Below are 17,918 nucleotides of genomic sequence, written 5' to 3' on the forward strand. Positions count from 1 at the left end.
ATCACCTAAGGACAGGAGTTCTAGACCAGCCTGGCCAACGTGGTGAAACCCCATCTCTACTAAAAAATGCCAAACATTAGCTGGGTGTGGTGGCGTACACCTGTAATCCTAGCTACTCAGGAGGCTGAGGAACGAGAATCACTTGAACCCAGGAGGCAGAGGTTGCAGAGAGCTGAGATGGTGCAACTGCACTCCAGCCTGGGTTACGAAGTGAGACTCCATCTCAAAAAAAAATTGTTCCTATATTATAAAGTTTTTAGTTGGGAAAATAGGGTTCAGCATGTCTAGTGAATAATGGAATGTATGGTATGTGTAATAAATTAAATGTAAAGGCCATAATACTAATTAAATATAAAAGAATTAGCCAGGTGTGGTGGTGCACAGCTGTAGTCCAAGCTCCTTGGGAGGTGGAAGTGGGAGAATTGCTTGAGCCCAGGAGTTCAAAGATTGAATCCAGCCTGGGCCACATAGTGAGATGCTGTCTCTTAAAGGGGGGGAAAAAAGGCCAGGCACGGTGGCTCATGCCTATAATCTCAGCAATTTGGGAGTCTGAGGCAGGTGGATCACCTGAGGTCAAGAGTTCAAGACCAGCCTGACCAACAAGGTGAAACCCCGTCTCTACAGAGCGAGACTCTGTCTCAAAAAAAAAAAAAAAAGAAGAAAATAAATTATTTTCTATATTATTTATCTAAAAATGAGTTGTGCAGAAAAACTGTGATCTATTTAGGCTCTTGAAAATAAGCATTGCAGATTATTAATGTATTTCAGGAGAGCAGTGGTGATGAGAATTGTAAACCCTCGCCTAAGTTTCCTACTTGGGGTTCACAGCATAAAAATCGAATTCTGGGCCGGGCTCAGTGGCTCATGCCTGTAATCCCAGCACTTTGGGAGGCCGAGATGGGTAGATCACAAGGGCAGGAATTTGAGACCAGCCTGGCTAACGTGGTGAAACCCTTTCTCTACTAAAAACACAAAAATTAGCCAGGCTTAGTGGTGCATACCTGTAATCCCAGCTACACAGGAGGCTGAGGCAGGAGAATTGCTTGAACCTGGGAGGTGGAGGTTGCAGTGAGCCAAGATCGTGCCATTGCACTCCAGCCTGGGTGACAGAGTGAGACTCTGTCTCAAAAAAAAAAAATTGAATTCAGAGGGCAAAATCTATGGTCAGAGCCATTTCCTGCTCTGGCTACAGTCCTGGCCACAGTTCCTCTTTGCAGACATGAGTACCCCAGTGCTGGCCACCCCTTCCCAGGGACTATGTGTGGAGGACCAAGCCGCTGGGAAGGGGTGGCCAGCACTGGGGTACTCATGCCCTCACAGAGGCTCTGTGGCCGTTCATTGGCCCCTGTGGGACCTGGAAACTCAAGTATGTGAACGCAGTGGCCCAGGAGTGATGACAGCCCACAGTCGTACGCACCTGTGTGCAACAGCTGAGCATCCTCAGGAGGACTTATTAGGGCAGAGGCTTCTCACAGGTGTACAGGGGATCCTTCCTGATGTTTGGGTCTGTTTCCTTTGGTGAAACATGCATCTAATGATTGGCTTTCTGTGGGATGGGGCTTGTCGCAGACCATAAAGCAGATGCAGCAACGGATGCTGGAGCTCCGGAAGACCCTACAGAAGGAGCTGGTGAGTGCCTGCGTGGGAGCTGGCCCCGCTTCCCAGCCCTCCTCCCCTTGCTGCTTGTGCCCAGCCAGGTTCTCTGGTCCTTCTGAGGTCCCTCGCTGCCTGACGATGCTTCCTCCACCCCCTAACTGATTGATTGCAAGGCATCGCTGGGCAGTCCAATGTTAGCTGGTGGGGCGGCCTGCCAGCCTTGCACCTCTGAAGCAGTGCCGTGGCTGCGGCCCTGTGCCTGCCTTCTCTGAGTCTGCATTCTCATCTGGAAGTGGGGTTGCCTGCCACGACAGCACCAGCACCAGCACCAGCACGGCTGTGCTCAAAGCATATGTGTGTGTGTGTGTGTGGAAGTGGGGTTGCTATGCTCGAACCGTGTGTGTGTGTGTGTGTGTGTGTGTGTGTGTGTGTGTGTGTCAGAGTGCTTGGCTCGATGTGGGATTCGAGCAGCTCCAGGTCCCAGGGACATGTGTTCTTGCCATGGATAAGGGAATGTCTGAATTTCCCCCAAATGATGTCACTCCCTCCTCAAGCCCGCCTGGAGATGCTTCCTTCCCAGGTGGGGACCTTTTTGCCCTGTGATGGTGATCATAGCCCGGACCAGGTGAATCTCCCATGGGATTTTTCCACCTGCCTCAGAGGGTTCAGTCTAGCATCTTCCCATTGGCTTTTCAGAAAATCAGACCCGATAATGAGCTCTTCGAAGTCCGGGAGAAACCTGGACCTGAGATGGCAAACATGGCGCCTTCTGTCACGAATAATGCTGACCTGACAGATGCCCGCGAGATCAACTTTGAGTACCTTAAACATGTGGTTTTAAAATTCATGTCCTGTCGAGAATCCGAGGTAAAGGGCTTTTCAGGTGTCTTTTGGGTATTGAGGCCCCACCCTACAGTCTGTCCGGCAGGGACCCCTCCCTGCCCAGCCCGTTTCTCCCATTCCCTCATATATCCTGACTTGACTCCACGTGGGTGCTCAGTCATTTCTCCCACTGGCGTTGGCCTGCGGAGTGAGGGGCGGGCGGGAGAGGCCGTGCAGGAATCGGCTCCTAGTGGGAGATGCAGGCTCCACTTCTAAATCCTGGCCTGGGTGCTGAGGCCAGAGGCCCGGAACGGAATTCATCCTTTGCTCCTGGGTCCTGCCAAAGAGTGGGGGTAGCTGCTGGGGAAGTTCCCTTAAGCCTGCTAGGCCCCTGAGGGTGCAGGGAGAGGAAGAACCTATCATTGCTGCCAAACCTCAGAGTGCCAGAACATTACCACCACCTGGTCCTGCTAACCAGAGAAAGCAGGAAGTGCTGCCATTTAGCCCCCCAACCCCACCCCACTCCCACCTCCAGCAAGGCCTATGGCAGCAAAACTTACTGTTTCAGGCATTTCATCTCATAAAAGCTGTGTCAGTGTTGCTGAACTTTTCCCAAGAGGAAGAGAACATGCTCAAAGAAACTCTGGAATATAAGGTAGGACTCTGGTCTACTGTTCCAGCTTCCAAATATGTTCAGTCATCCCAGCAGTAACAGTTGAAGACCCCCTTAGCCCTACCCCCAAATGTAGGTAACCAGCACAGCTGCATGGTCAGCTTGGCTGCTTTTGGATGAACTTGATCCAGGCACTTTTTAGTGATGACACCCTTTGTGCCCAAATGTTTGTGCCATACTTGACCAACAGGCCACATATTTTTCAAAGCATTTTCATTGAAGGCACTTTATCAAGAGCCCCAGGTCTGGCTCAGCACTCAAAAAAATTCCAAAAGTGTCTGCATAAATGCTCTAATAGGAAAAATTACCTACAATTCCACTACTTTGCCCTGTCAACTCAGTATTTTCCTCTCATTTCCCTCCCGTGGTGAGCACGGGCCTGCAGGCTGGTTACTGGCACCAAGATTCTTCTTGCTCTGCTCCAAGCCAGAGGCAGGATGCGTGGGGGGCAGGAGTAACAGGCTCAGGGGAGGGGAGGGTTCTTCAGTTTCCCTGGCACCAAGTCCTGATTTGCATCTCAGAAGCCTTTCCTGTTCAAATGCAGATGTCATGGTTTGGGTCCAAACCAGCTCCCAAGGGCAGCATCCGGCCATCTATCTCAAATCCTCGGATACCATGGTCCTAGGGGGGACTACCCAAGGATGGAGCTCCGGGAGTTGACACTTTTTCTGTGAAAAGAACACTGACACACCAGTCTGGGTGGGTTTTTAATCACTGTAACTGCAGTATTTTGTACAAGCGTCTAAACATTGTTTACAAGACTAAGGCCCACTTCCCTGCAGGCTGACATGAACCTCAGGGGGTAGCTGATCCTGTCATTCTGGTCACCAAACAGGAGTGTTCTGGCACTACCCAGATTTCCACAGTGCTGCTAATATCCCAGCTCCAGCCAGCACCCCATTTGCACCTGAATCCTCTAACTTCACGTTAGCACTTACAGCTGAAGCCATCAGCATCTGGCAGGCGCACCTGAGTCGTCATGTAGCGATGTGGGAGGTAGAGACGGCCCTTTGAGATACTGCCCAGCAGGCCAGACCCACCTGCTTCTCCAGGAACAGCCAACTCCATGCGAGTGGCTTTTAAAAATTCAGATGAGTTAGAAGCTTTATCCCTTCCTCTCAAGAACACATTCTTTCACCTTGTTTCTCAAGCCACCTGTAACTTTAGAGGATACATCTTTAAGGGCCGGTGTGGATGAATGGGGAATATGCACCTTTTTGACGGTATCTCCACTTAGGAAAACTAGCAAATACCTGAAAAGACCCTACGTATAGTACCAAATACACTCAATTGCCTTTTAAATGAATGTACTTGTTTTGGATAGGTTGCTGGTAAACCATTTTAAACTATTTTTTATAGCTAAAGTTCTTCACTATTATAAACATGTCTTCTGTATTATAAAATCCATTTAACTGATGTTCTTAAAATCAAGAGCGTCCAGAGGAAATTCTTGCTAAAACTAGGATTCCCGTTCCTTTGTCATCTCACTTGCACTCTGGCGCCGCTCCCTCTGAAGCGCCATGGTATCTCATGTGCTTTGTCTTGATTCTGTGCTGTGCTGCCGCTGGGCGATGCAGATCACCGTCTTTCACTTAAGACGTGCTCTGCTGTATCCAGTGAAGCAGCAGCTGTGCCCTAGCCTTGGTCGAGACATCGGGGCGGTCTGCCTTGCGTGTGGAGCCACTCTTTCTCCCTCATCCCACCCAAAATATTTAAAATGGCACTACACCCATGTCTGGCACCCAGAGGGCCCCCAGCTGGCTGCAGCACTTGTAGCATGCACATGTCTCTGGTAGTAACCAGGAGACATGGATTATGGATTCCTCCTTACTGAGGAAAGGGAATGTGCTGGTTCTGGAAAAGCCACAGTATTGACTCTAAAAGGAAACCGTTTATTGTTTCATGAAAGTTACACTGGCTAAATAAACTGAATTAATAACTGGAGCTCCTATATTTATTATCCCTGATCCAGTGATGGAAAGTTGTATTTCTCAATCATTCTTAGGGCCAAAATAGGTATACAAAATGTATATTACAGAAAAACGCAAATCTGCAACGTTAACCTAATGAAATTTCCATGAAGAACCAAGCCAGGGCAGCATCTCCTTAGTCCCAGCTCAGGCTCTCTGCCCTCCAAAGTCCCCTTCTCCAGTGACTGACCGCCTCATCTGGCTTCTCCTTGCAGACACAGTTGTCCCTTGTTTAGAATGTGAATTTCCATTTACCTGGTGGGAACACAAAACAGGAGTCTCTTCTGTTCTGCAATTTTGATGGGTAAGAGGTAACTTTTGTTCAGAGTAGGATTTCCTTTTTCAACCGTTCCAGGAAATAATCTCCAAGACTGGGTAGCTCACAGCCTGCCAAAGGCAGCTACACTTCCACGGAAGCCGTCCGCTGCCTCCGTGGCTTCTCCGGCCCTTGAACTGGTCCCCCACACATCCCAGGCCCCACTCCTTGGCAGTTTTAGGTGTAGCTGTGGGGCCTGTTCCTGTCTGTACTCACTTTTGGGAGGATTCACTGAGTAGGCTTTCCTCCTGCATGTTGAATTTCCTTCAGCTTTAAGAGGAAGAGTGGAGTAAATATGCTAAGTGATCTAATGCACTTTGACTTGTATAAAACTTTCTGTGATAGATGGGATCTATAGCCCTTTATATGAGCGTTGGATCTTGAGCTCTCCTTCAATGTTGTAAATAGGAATTGTATTCTTGAAAACTGCTGTAGAAAATTCATCTGTGGTGCAATACACTTTTTGATTAAAGCTCTTCAATCCAGATACAACTACAATGGATTTTACTTGCTGTAATTTGGTATTTCTTTGACTCGTTAAATCTGGTATTTTGTGTCTCATATTTAACACTCCAAGGCCAACTTCAAGGGCTAGAGAATGTTTGCCTTTCAGAAAGAACCTCCCCAGACTGGATTTGGGTGAATAAATATAGGTGATCTAATGACGCCAACAGCCTCGTCCTACCCCTACGAATTGCAGTGGTTCTGCAGAGGGGCTGAGGAGGGCAGGACTGTGCCACTTTGGTCAGTCTCTATCCAAAGGCTGTATGACCCAGAGGAGCTTCAGGAGTGTGAATGGGGCCCTGACCTTTAACAGAATGCAAGCTGCAGTTGCATGTGCTAAAAAGGAAAGAAAAGCATTTTTGCCCTTCAGAGAGGCTGTTAGTGGTGATGGCAAACAAAAATATGCTTTCTGTCTACCTACTGGCTGGTTGATTGCTCCCCATTTCTGACGTTTAGTTGTTTAAAGAAAACTTGTCCATGAGGCAGTAAGAGTTCTGCAGCACAGCCCACCCAGCATCAGGAGACGTGACCAGGCACATCTGAGGCCCACCCGCAAACGATTCCAAGTGCAATCCCACAAACTGAAGACTTTTAAAGCCTAGATCAATTATTAAATGTTTGGCACTTTTTATTAAATAAGCTCCAAAATTACATACAAATCAAAGGAGTAAGAAACAATAAATACTCAACAAACACCTCTCCGCAGCAGCCGGCAGCTCCGAGACCAGGGCTGGCGTCCTGCTGTGGCAGAGGGCCTGTGGATTGCCATACTCGAGAGCGTGTGGCTCAACAGGGACACGGGTCTACTCCTACCACATCAGGTTTCTGGAACAACTGAACTCTCATTCATTACCATCCCATTCATTACCATTTGTTGTTTGCATACATGAAACACACTGCAATGTATATACTAATAAGCCAAGAGCTTTATTGATGCAGCAGGCACTTTACAATGAGCCCAAGAGCGTCCTCCTTCTCTGGAAGACAGGATGTCTGTACAAACTCTTGGTTTTTCCCACTTCAAAAACACGAGCTCTCCCATTTACCACAGCCCTTGGATCTGCACCTGCCCAAACCATCCCTCCCCCAGTGCACACAGGTGCGCCTGACCAATGCCAGCCACCACTTGTAGACAAAATGTCAGTTCTGCAGTACTCGGAGACAAAGGCATAGACTCAGATCCTGCACAGGATTTAGAAAACAGACGATTTTCCCCTCCACCTTGAAAATAAAATACATTTCAGCAGCTACATGTCCTGAAATAGTTTAGTTGGGAGTTCCTAGGAAGATGGTCCATTGTCAATCCCTTCTTCACCAGCCTGGGCATCCAGAATTCTTCTCAAGGTAACATGAGTCTTTTAATTTTTTTAAACAGTCTTTCTTGCTGTAAGAACTCTTATAATGGAGCCTAGTCCTCCTACTGCTAAGGCCTGTGGGGGCAGGAAAAGAAAATGTCAGATGAGACCTGGCTGGCCAAAGGGGAGCCTGGCTTGCTGGGGGAGGCGGGGCATCCCCTGACCTAAATACTGACAGACCCTCGAAAGAGGATTTCTGAGACACAGCACATTCTAGGGAATCTTCCCTGTGCTGGAGCCACAGCTCCTGAGAGCTGCCAGCTCTCGGGGAGAACTGGCTTGAGAGCACTGTCACCAAACACACAATGCAGAGCACCTCGGGTTTCCCTTTTGAGACAGGGTCTCATTCTATTGCCCAGATCACAGCTAACTGCACAGCCTTGACCTCCTGAGCTCAAGCAATCCTCCTGAGTAGCTGGGACCACAGGTGTGCACCACCGTGCCCTGCTTATTATTATTTTTGAGACAGTTTCACTTGTCACCCAGGCTGGAGTGCAATGGCACCATCTCGGCTCACTGCAACCTTCATCTCTCCAGTTCAAGCAATTTTCCTGCCTCAGCCTCCCAAGTAGCTGGGATTACAGGAGCCCACCACCATGCCCAGCTAAGTTTCGTATTTTTAGTTAAGACAGCGTTTCACTATATTGGCCAGGCTGGTCTTGAACTCCTTGACCTCAGGTCATCCACCCGCCTCTGCCTCCCAAAGTGCTGGGATTACAGGCACGAGCCCACTGTGCCTGGCCTAATTTAATATTTTTCGTAGAGATGGAGTCTCACTACATTGCCTGGGCTGGTCTCCAACTCCTGGGCTCCAGCCATCCTCCTGTGTTAGCCTCCCCAAGAGCTGAGATTACAGATGCACACAAGCTCACTAAGTGCCGCCTGTTAAGGTGGCTGGCAAGCACCAAGCTGCCTTAAAGGGACGAAAGGGCCTGGCCTCCCCATCATACAGGGGACCTGTTCACTTCCTTCTCGCCCAGGAGAGGGGAGGCCAAGAAGGCACAGCACACCCACTGGCAGACCTAAGGCCACAGCCACAGCCCAGCACCCACACCGCCTTAAGGACTGGCCCACTGTAAAACCCCTCTCTTCCCCCTCAGCACTGAGCCTCTCAGGAAGGCTGGTGTGTTAGTAACTGCCTGGTCTGCTTTAATGGTGGGCGTGCTTACTGTGGCACTAGGGGTGTGCTGGGGAGGGTGTGGGAGGCAGTTCCAATGGTACCGGCAGGACACAGGCTTGCGAAAGGCCTTGCTCTCACACCGACCCACGAGAAGGGCAGACAGCTCTTTCTGCTTCACTTGGACGAAGGCCATATTAAGTGAGGTTGAGGTTTCTGCCCACTGCGTGCTCTGGCCTGGTAAGGCTGAGGCCAGAGCAGGAAGCCCTTAGAGCTGTCCAGAGGACCCTTAAGAACCTCCAACGGCTGCCTCCACCACTGCAAATATCATGAAGCCCCAACCAACCAGCAAGACCCCTTCCTACCTAGACTCCCCAACCACCATACCATGCCATGCTATCTGCCCCCATGTCCTCTACCAAAAGCACCCTGTCCCACCTGGCATAAATCAGCAGCTAAAAAGGAAAAAAGTAACTGCAATGACCGGAGACAGCAGGTCCCTACCAGGAGCTTCCTTGAGAGAGGGAAGTGACCAGATGTCCCAGGTTAGGGCTCACCCTCTGACCCCACATGCCTATCAGACCATCCGACATTTATTCTGGAAAATCTGGCCGATGATTGAAGCCCGGTGGCTCACCTGGCGCGTGGCAGCGTTCACATACCTTTTCATGCCACTGGAGCAGCACTGCGCTGCTATTTTCTGTGGGCTTCTCAAAGCCTTTATAAATGTACTTCATTAACAAGTCAATGCCGTTTCTGTCCAGTGACTGCACAGCCTGCTCAATCTCGCTGCTCTTGAAGTTTGTGAGCACTTTCAGCACCACACCCTGGGCTCTTTCCTGCAGACGAAAAAGAGCAAGTGAGACCCAGAGCTGTGCTGGCACCGCTGTGCCCCACACCAAAGCAAGGACACTGATCACCACCAATACCACCCAGTTTAGAAATAGTCCAGGATGGTTAAAATAAGCAGGATAGAAGGTCTTCTGTGGATTTAAATTTCAAAGTATCCTTTGTTTATGCCAACAAGTTATTCTACTTATTTTGGGGGGAATAAGTCATTTACTAGGACAAGTATCAACTCTGTGTGAGAGAGAAAAGAAATAGAGGGAGAAAGAGAGGGAGGGAGGGGCAGGGTCTCGCTCTGCTGCCTAGGCTGGAGTGCAGTGGTGCAATCTTGGCTCAATGCAGCCTGTTCCAGGCTCAAGCCACCCTCCCACCTCAGTTAGGGCTACAGGCACATGCCACCTTGCTTTTTTTTTTTTTTTTTTTTTTTTTTTAGTACAGACAAGGTCTCACTATGTTGCCCAGGCTGGTCTCAAACTCCTGAGCTCAGGCGATCCTCCCGCCTCCCAAAGTGCTGGGATTACAGGCATTAGCCACAGTACCCAGCCTACCACTATTTTAGATGACACCAATAAGGCCTTATTATACTCCACAATGGTGAAGGTCTATTAAAAAATAAAAATAAAACCAGGCTGACTTGGCTGCAGCATCCCTCATGTTCACACCCAGGAAGGGTGGGGCCAGTCCCCAGAACTCTGCAGGTGCAGCCATCGGTGACATCAAGATGCTGTCACAGCTGCCAGAATCCCAGCTGCAGGGAGACCCTTTCCCTGAACCGAATTTTAGCCTTCGTGATGCAGAAGCACAATTTAGAAGGTGGGAAGTTTTTAGAAGGTAGGAAATCACACAGGTACTTAAAATCCTTGGGCAGATGAAGCGTGTTCAACAGCCTGTAAGAGCACAGGCACCACAGGCTGGAGAAGTCATCAGTTTTCCGCATCAGCCAGGGCCAGGCTGACTTCTCAACCTACAAGGCCCTGGGCGGGAATGAAGGCTTCTGTGGGGAGTTTCTCTTATAAACACTGACAGCTTTGATGTTGCAGGAGCCTCGCTATCTAGGGAGTGCCAGGAGGCTTCTGTGGAAGCACTGCCCAGTGCCAACTCACTCCCCTGGTGCGAATGAAACGGACGCTGGCCAGAGCCCCGAGGAGCTCACACTCGGCAGACACCCACAGCCCTGGTCCCAACAGCACCCAGCAGAGCCGCATGCCACCCCTTTACCTTCACGGCTTGATTCTTGGTGTTGACGGGAGAGTTCCGCAAGGCTGCGTGGAATGCCCGAAGCATGTCCCCTGTGATCGCCATCAGTTAAGGATGGCTAGGCTCAAGCATGTCCACACTCTCATTGACAAACTCACTTCAGAAACAGCTCAGGGAACAGAGTCAGACAGGATCTCATCCATACCACCCACCTTCCATGGCTTCCAGGAGGGCAGATGTTTACAGCCCGCAGAGGGTGCAGGGCACCTCTGCCGAGCGTGCAAACCCTCCTTCTTCCTCCCTCTCTACCTTCCCCCTCAAAGCAGCTGCCCTGGAGGGGGAGCTTGCTGTAAAACCGTTGTGTGCTCACTTGCACCTGCCTGGTGCTGGGCACAGTATCGCCCCTCCCAGATCCTCACAGCAACCGTACATGTGAACCAGGGATTGTTCCCATTCTAAAAAAGGGAAAAGGAGACCTCCTAACTTTTCATCAATGCTCTTTATCAATTAAACTATAAAGGAAATTAAGATGTACTAAAACTTCTAAGAGCCATCGATATCAGTGAGGTCCCAACTGTTTCCAGGAAAGAGTTTCTCATCTAAAAGAAGCTTTTGCCAACAAGGAGCCAATCTCCACCCCTCCCCACAACCTCAGCTGCAGCCCTGACAATACATTCTTTGCTGAGTTCTGAATACCCAGCATGCAAAAGAAAATTACAATCTGGGTTAGGTCCCCAAAGGTGACACCTATTTTAAACTAAATTACATCAGCCAACTTTCATTTCCTCATGTGAAACACTGGCTTCAGCCAAAAAGCTTCAAAAATAGAACAAGGAATGGCTTCTGCCCAATCGGGTCTCTACTCCTCTTCATGCAGTGATACCCACGTGCAGAAAGGAAGGACCTTCGGAGCAGAGCTGAATCTCCGGGCTTACCCAGTGTGAGCTCCATCTTGAGTGAGCTGGGTCTGCGCCACCAGGCAAGCCACTCCCAGCCCTGGTTCCCCAGCTCCCTGCTTGGCTCTGATCCACCTTCCACACTCGAGAGGCGGCCCAGCCCCTCTGTCTTTCAGCTTTAGAGTTCCTTTTCCCCATCCAAACAAGGCCAGCCTGCTATCAGCCAAGGATAACCTCTACCTTGCAACTCTTTTCTAATGTGGTGTCCCCAAAGCAAGAAGCAGGATCTCAGAGGCTGAACAGGAAACATAGGCTTGCTCGCTCTTCATGTAAACCTGGCACAACAGACAAACAAAATCATTCCGATGATGGATGGGGAAGGGCAGGGATAAAACTAGTCCACGGGGGCAGAAAGCCACTGCTGTGGAATTAACGCTCAGCACCGTGTGTCCAGCAATCACTCAGCCCATTGATGGGTGAGGGCCTTCAGCAGCTGGGAGATCTGGGGCGCAGGGAGGGCCTCCCTGAAATCACCTATCATTCCCAAAGCAAGTGCTCATACTTGGCTGGCTTTAGGCCCTTTCAGAGAACAGGCTGTGGTGCTGGCAGAACACTGCCCAGCCCTTGGTCTCCTCTAGATCTTCCTCAATCACAGCACAACTGACAATGTGGACCCGGGATTCTCTGATGCGGGATATTTGCTGCATGTCATAGGCCTCTGCCTACTGGATTCCAGTGGCAACCCCAAGCTGAAACCATCAAAATGTCTCCAATGTCCTGGGGGTGGAGGGGAAGGGTATAAAATCGCTCAAAACCACTGCTCTAGACAGATCCCTGATCCAGAGGTCTAGAAGCGGCTTCACTGAGAAGGAAGCGAACTAATACTTTTAAATCGCCACAATGTCTCGTATCCTGTGCCAGGTGCTTTCACACACCATCTCATTCCAAAACTCCCTGTGACAATAATCATTACCTCATTTTAAAGGCAATGAAACTAAGGCTCAGAAAACGGAAACTACCTGCCCAAGATCACAAAACTAAGCTATTTACATGGCCCTCACACCCAAGCTCTTCCTACAATCCCGTGCCGCCACTCTATCTGCAGACCTGAGCATGTCTGGGACACTTGCTGTGTGCCCAGTGATGCTGATGTTAGCCCACGAGGCTCCCACGGAACCTAGGAAGCCAGCATGGCTGTCTGCCACATAACGGAGGAGGATGCTGAGTTGTGAGAGGGCATGTGACCTATCCGAGGTCACACAGCCACAGCATGATAGTGCTGGGTGTGTGCCCATGCATAGCAGGGTTCCTTCTACTCCATCTGTGTGATCTCCTGCCACACACACTTCCCTTTATAGCCCCAGGACAGGGCCCCTCTCTGCCCTTCCCCATCCCAATCTATCCACCCGTCTCTCTGCTCCCCTGTCTTCAGACATTCAGAAGTTCCTACTTTAAATTCAGTGGTCTAATGTAAGCCGAATTCTTGGCACATGATAGAGACTCAAATATGAGTTCCATTCTCCTCCCTTCCTGGGCCCCGTATTTGCCAGGGTTTCAGTTCTCTTCAGCCGCTAACCTCCCTTTCCTCAGTCCCAAGTGGAACACTCTCCTTGGTAACAAGGTTTCTGACGCTGCTATGAATGGAGAAACGACCATCCCAGGATGTGCCGAGCGCAGGCCTCTAAGCAGCCTCAAGGAACCTGTCACCAGGCAGGGGAGTCCCAAGACATGACCTTCAACAAGCCTCTGCACCTAGAGCAAAGCAGCAGCTGACAGGCGTGGTCTCCTCATCTGTTCAGTCAGGGTCCTGGGCCAAAGGCCTGACCTTGAAGCCCTTGCTGCACTGACTGTCCATGAACCAGGACCTGCACCAGACCACAACCAACCTTCCCTTCTGGGGACCCTTCCCTTGGCCCCATTTTATAAGTAGGGTAGACTGGAAGATCCTGATGGGGCAGGAATTACAAGCTGGAATCTCCACTTCTGAAAACACATTCCGGTTCAAACCAAGTCTGAAGGTTTTCGTTTTAAAGGCACACTGAGGAGCACTGCTGGGCTCCCCCCAAGCAGCAGGCCCCACTTTCCAAGCTGAGTCAACTGGCTCAACACTGAGAACCTGATTTATGTACAGCAGGGGCCTCCAACCCTGCCCCGGCCAGTGTGGGGGGAGGGGACATGCTTCCTGGAACAGCGTTTGAATAAAGAAAAATCCTTCCGGTGAGAATAAGTCAGTTTCCTGCGCTCATGCTGCTAAGGGACCGAGCAAGGCTGTGGCAATCACCTGTATTTTTAATCTTTTCTAAATGCTGTTTTCTGTGGCCACAATAACAGTCATTTCCAGGCGTGCAGCTCCACTTTCACACTTCACTTTAAGGTGTCTGGTTTTCTTAGCTATGAACTACTAGTTTTTTCTGCTGCTTCCTGCACCAGAAGGGTACCGAGGGGAGCCAAGACTCACTTGTTGAGCGTGGCTGAGACCACCAAGGTGTCCAGAGGAACCACAGGCTCCCCCTTTCTCAGCATTAAGAGGGAGAGTCAGACTGACTGGGGGAGGAGAGGCACAACCTCAGATCCCAGGGCTGAGCTACGGCGGCCGCCTCCGCTCCCTCCTGGGTCCTGTCTTCCCCACCGCCGTCCACCCACCTATCTTCACGCCGCGCGGCAATCCGGTCACGGAAAGCCCCGGAGGACCGCGCCCCAGCCTCCCAGACCACTCGGTTACTCAGATGCGGCTCACCTCCGCCCTGCTGCCGACCCAACCCCGCCACAGGCCCGATTTCCTGCAAGGGAGGGACGGAGTGCTGGGGCTCCCAGGAAGGGACAGCATGAGGGGATAAAGAGGCAAGGGGGAAAGAGGGCGCAAGGCAGCCGAGGGAGCCCGTCCACCGGGTCCACGGACCTGGGGGGCTGCGCTGCCGAGGAAGGCGCCAGGGCCGGGGATGAGGGACCCAGGGAGACCCGGACTCAGGGAAGCACGGCCTAGGGGAGCCGGATTGGCAGGGAGTAGGAGGCTGACTTGAGGGGGCCGGGGGTAGGGGATAGGGGAGGCTCGCCCGGAAGGGCCCGAGAGGGGTCAGGAAGGTGGGCAGGGAGAAAGGCCGCGCGCACGCCCGGCCGCCGCGCCAGGGAAGGATATTGCCGCAGAAGCCCGTCCACCTCGCTCGGGTCTGGGCCTGGCTCCGCCGCCGCCACCGCCGCCTCCTCCTGCTCGTCCACAAATTTGTTCTCGTCAAATTCGTCGATGTCCACCCGACGGAAGCGCGAGGACAGCGTGTTCCGGGCCATGGCGGGAGCTCGGCGCCCGCTCAGCCGGCTCCCCTTGCGGCCCGATCTCGGCTCCGCTCCTCTCGCGCCGGCTCCGGCTAGGGGGCGGGAAGCGGCCGCCCCGGCTCCTCCAGCGCCTCCTCCACCGCCTCCGCGCGCAGCCGCCGCTGCCCGCCCACTTCCGGCACACGCCGGATCCGGAAGCGCTGTCAGGGGCGGGGCGGAGCCCGGCGCCTGGAGAGTGTTCGAGGGTCTCCGCGGCCGTCCCAACCACAGTGTACCTTCTGCCTTGCCTCAGTTTTCCCGCTGGGGAGCGGGTGCCCAGTATCCATGCAGGCCCCGCATCGTGTGCGCCGTAACTGCACTCGTTCTCCGGGTTTCCCGCGCCTCCGAGGAGCCCCTGTCTCAGCAAGGCCCAGCGCGGCCTGCCGGGCTGATCTCTGCCCCGACAGGGGAACATCGGGCTCCTGGGAGAAGGGTCGCGGCTCTACTTGTCGAGCCCCGGACAAGCTTCTTGGAGAAGAAACCTTCGAGCTGATGTCTGAGGGATGAGTAGGAGTTCCTGGGCCTGGGGAGTGACCGGGAGGGGTCTGTGTCTCGGATCCTTGAGCGCCACCACGCTTAGCCCGAGGAGGCCGCCTGTACACAGAAGTGACCCTGTTAAAGGAGTGGGAGACTTTAAAGACGTTTAGGGCCGGGCGCGGTAGCTCACGCCTGTAATCCCAACACTTTGGGAGGCCGAGGCGGGTGAATCACCTGAGGTCGGGAGTTAGAGACCAGCCTAACGTGGAGAAACCCCACCTCTACTTAAAATAAAAAATTAGTGGGGCGTGGTGGCACATGCCTGTGATCCCAGCTATTCGGGAGAGTCTGAGGCAGGAGAATCGCTTGAACCCGGGAGACGGAGGTTGCAGTGAGCCGAGATCGCGCTTTTGCACTCCAGCCTGGGCGACAAGAGCAAAACTCCGTCTCAAAAATAAACTAATAAAGACGTTTAGTGTGTCCAGGGGACTGAAAAGACGCTGAAGACGTTTTTGCCACCCCACCGTCCTGGCAGGAGATGCCTTGCTGGAAAGAGATATCTTGATATACGCCAAATTCTCAGAATCTGAGTTGGGGGAAGGGGGTTAGGGAAGTCAGGGATGACTCTGAGGTGCCAGATTTGGTACCTGGGCTGTTACCCCAGGGGTTCTGTTAATTGATCTTAGCCTTAGGGTCAAATGGGTCTTTTTATATAATAGAAGGAAAACTATTTTTATCTAATAGTACTCTTTATAATAAAAGTCAGTAGTTGGAATGTGATTCATTTTTACTGCTTTGAATATTTCTCATTGAACTGTGTCTACAGATCAAAAAAATACTTCCAGACTATGATGCAACCTAATCTTGTGTGGTAAGGATACAGACTCGGATAGTGGGAAACTGGTGCTGAAGAAGTCTCCTCCTGTAATCCCAGCACTTTGGGAGGCCAAGTTGGGCCGATCACCTGAGGTCAGAAGTTCGAGACCAGCCTGACCAGCATGGTGAAACCCAATCTCTACTAAAAATACAAAGTTACCCGGGCATGGTGGCGCACACTTGTAATCCCAGCTACTTGGGAGGCTGAGGCAGGAGAATCACTTGAACCGGGAGGTAGAAGTTGCAGTGAGCCGAGATTGCATCATTGCCTTAGCAACTAGAGCAAAACTCCATCTCAAAAAGAAAAAAGAAGAGTCTCAGGGGTCCTGGAAACACATAAAGCCCACCTGCAATACAGCTCCATATTTGGGAAGAAATCTTTGTGATTCAGGCCTGCCACAAGATAGCAGAAATTCATATCCCCAGAACATCCTGGTCAGAAGAACTTTAAACCAGAAATGCCATTTTACAAGTAAGGAAACAGCACCCTAAGAAACTGGTAAATGAAATAATGTCCCAGCTCATGGCCATGGACTTTCATTCCAGTCAGGGAGACAGAATTTAAAAATCCATGTGATACTATGTCAGGGCTGACAGTGTTGAGGTTTCGGGAAAAAAATCATGCAGTGCCTTAGATAAAGTGATCAAAGGAGATGTTCCTGGCTGGGTACGGTGGCTCACACCTGTCATCCCAGCATTTGGGGAGGCTGAGGTGGGCAGATCACTTGAAATGAGAATTTTTTGAGACCAGCCCTGCCAACATGGTGAAACACCGTCTCTAATAAAAATACAAAAATTAGCTGGGCAAGATGGCGTTCACCTGTAGTCCCAGCTACTCAGGAGGCTGAGGCAGGAGAATCTCTTGAACTGGGGAGGTGGAGGTTGTAGTTAGCCCAGATCGCACCACTGCACTCCAACCTGGGTGACAGCCAGAGTCCCTCTCAAAAAATAAAAAAAGCTGTATGGCCAGGCGAGGTGGGTCATGCCTGTAATCCCAGGCACTCTTGGAGGCCAAGGCAGGGCAGGCAGATCGCTTGAGCCCAGACGACCAGCCTGGGCAACATCTCTACAAAAAATACACAAATTAGCCAGGTCTGGTGGCATGTTCCTGTAATTTCAGCTACTCAGGAGGCTGAGGTGGGAGGACTGCTTGAACCCAGGAGGCGGATGTTTCCGTGAGTGGAGATCACGTCCTCCAGCCAGGGTGACAGAGCCAGACCCTGTTTCAAAAGAAGGGCCGGGGGGCCGGGTGCGGTGGCTTACACCTGTAATCCCAGCACTTTGGGAGGCCAAGGCGGGCGGGTCGCCTGAGCTCAGGAGTTCAAGACCAGCCTGGGCAACATGGCAAAACCCCGTCTCTACTAAAAATACAAAAAATTATCCAGGAGTGGTAGTGCATGCCTGTAATCCCAGCTACTCAGCTACTCGGAAAGCTGGGGCAGGAGAATCGCTTGAACCCAGGAGGCAGAGGTTGCAGTGAGCCCAGATCGCGACACGGACTCCAGCCTGGCAGCCTGGGCGACAGAGCGAGACTCTGTCTCAAAAAAAAAAAAAAGACTGTAAATGCTCTTTGCACCGCCACCTGCTGCCTCCCCAGAACCTTTATGGAGTTGGATTATAACTGCCTGAGCCCGCCCCTCCCGCCCACCTCGCACTTTAAATTCCTCCATGGCATGGGCCGCGGTTCATCATCTTTGAAAACCCTGACCCCCTCCTCCCCTCAGCACCCCCAGACTACCGGCGCCCAACTCAGAGCTGCCCAGATTGGGAGATCTGCAAGTTTTCCCAAGTGAATGAACAAATGAATGAATGAACGAATGAATGAATGGACGAATTCGAGTTCTCCGTGTGCCATCTCTGGTAAGCTACCGACAACGTTGGGCCTCGGTTTCCCCAACTGCGCGCCTAGAGCTGACGCCGACCCCGCTACCGGGGGTGCAGTGAAAGAGGCAGGCACCAAAGGG

General features: G+C 51.6%; 3 protein-coding genes across 7 annotated transcripts in view; 2 read left to right on the forward strand and 1 right to left on the reverse strand.

Moving 5' to 3' along the window:
• The window catches only part of GOLGA1 (golgin A1), a 65,658-nt gene extending 59,772 nt beyond the window's left edge, over window positions 1-5,886 (forward strand). For 4 of the 5 annotated variants that reach the window (XM_037745631.1, XM_037745630.1, XM_017548339.2 and 1 more), the window contains 4 exons: window positions 1,570-1,629; window positions 2,293-2,463; window positions 2,987-3,073; window positions 3,636-4,247. In XM_037745631.1, coding sequence (XP_037601559.1) covers window positions 1,570-1,629; window positions 2,293-2,463; window positions 2,987-3,073; window positions 3,636-3,716 — 399 coding nt within the window. In that variant the 3' untranslated portion in view covers window positions 3,717-4,247. Of the gene's footprint in view, window positions 1-1,569; window positions 1,630-2,292; window positions 2,464-2,986; window positions 3,074-3,635 lie in introns of all 5 variants that reach the window. The other variant, XM_017548340.2, reaches the window with a different exon arrangement.
• A 598-nt stretch (window positions 5,887-6,484) lies between these two features.
• Window positions 6,485-14,728, reverse strand: ARPC5L (actin related protein 2/3 complex subunit 5 like). Its single transcript, XM_017548344.1, has 4 exons — window positions 14,429-14,728; window positions 10,418-10,490; window positions 9,016-9,192; window positions 6,485-7,311 (listed from the first exon to the last, which is right to left on the reverse strand). Exons 1-4 carry the CDS (start codon window positions 14,575-14,577, stop codon window positions 7,249-7,251), a joined length of 462 nt encoding a protein of 153 aa, XP_017403833.1. The 5' UTR covers window positions 14,578-14,728; the 3' UTR covers window positions 6,485-7,248.
• Window positions 14,534-17,899, forward strand: LOC119474063 (translation initiation factor IF-2-like). Its single transcript, XM_037745632.1, has 2 exons — window positions 14,534-15,102; window positions 17,679-17,899. The coding sequence occupies exon 1, from the start codon at window positions 14,534-14,536 to the stop codon at window positions 15,092-15,094; it is 561 nt and encodes a 186-aa protein (XP_037601560.1). The 3' UTR covers window positions 15,095-15,102; window positions 17,679-17,899.
• The last annotated feature ends 19 nt before the right edge of the window (window positions 17,900-17,918 follow it).

The sequence above is a fragment of the Cebus imitator genome, unplaced genomic scaffold, assembly GCF_001604975.1.
Source record: "Cebus imitator isolate Cc_AM_T3 unplaced genomic scaffold, Cebus_imitator-1.0 Scaffold206, whole genome shotgun sequence".
Taxonomy (NCBI): Eukaryota; Metazoa; Chordata; class Mammalia; order Primates; family Cebidae; genus Cebus; species Cebus imitator.

Excerpts from the sequence above, each read along its gene's own strand:
- ARPC5L (XM_017548344.1), bottom strand. The coding sequence starts at position 14,577 with ATGGCCCGGAACACGCTGTCCTCGCGCTTCCGTCGGGTGGACATCGAC. Across the intron at positions 10,491-14,428 it reads GTGGACGGGCTTCTGCGGCA|AGGGGACATGCTTCGGGCAT; the intron begins ATATCCTTCCCT and ends GATGGCGATCAC. Across the intron at positions 9,193-10,417 it reads CCAAGAATCAAGCCGTGAAG|GAAAGAGCCCAGGGTGTGGT; the intron begins GTAAAGGGGTGG and ends TTTCGTCTGCAG.
- LOC119474063 (XM_037745632.1), top strand. The coding sequence starts at position 14,534 with ATGTCCACCCGACGGAAGCGCGAGGACAGCGTGTTCCGGGCCATGGCG.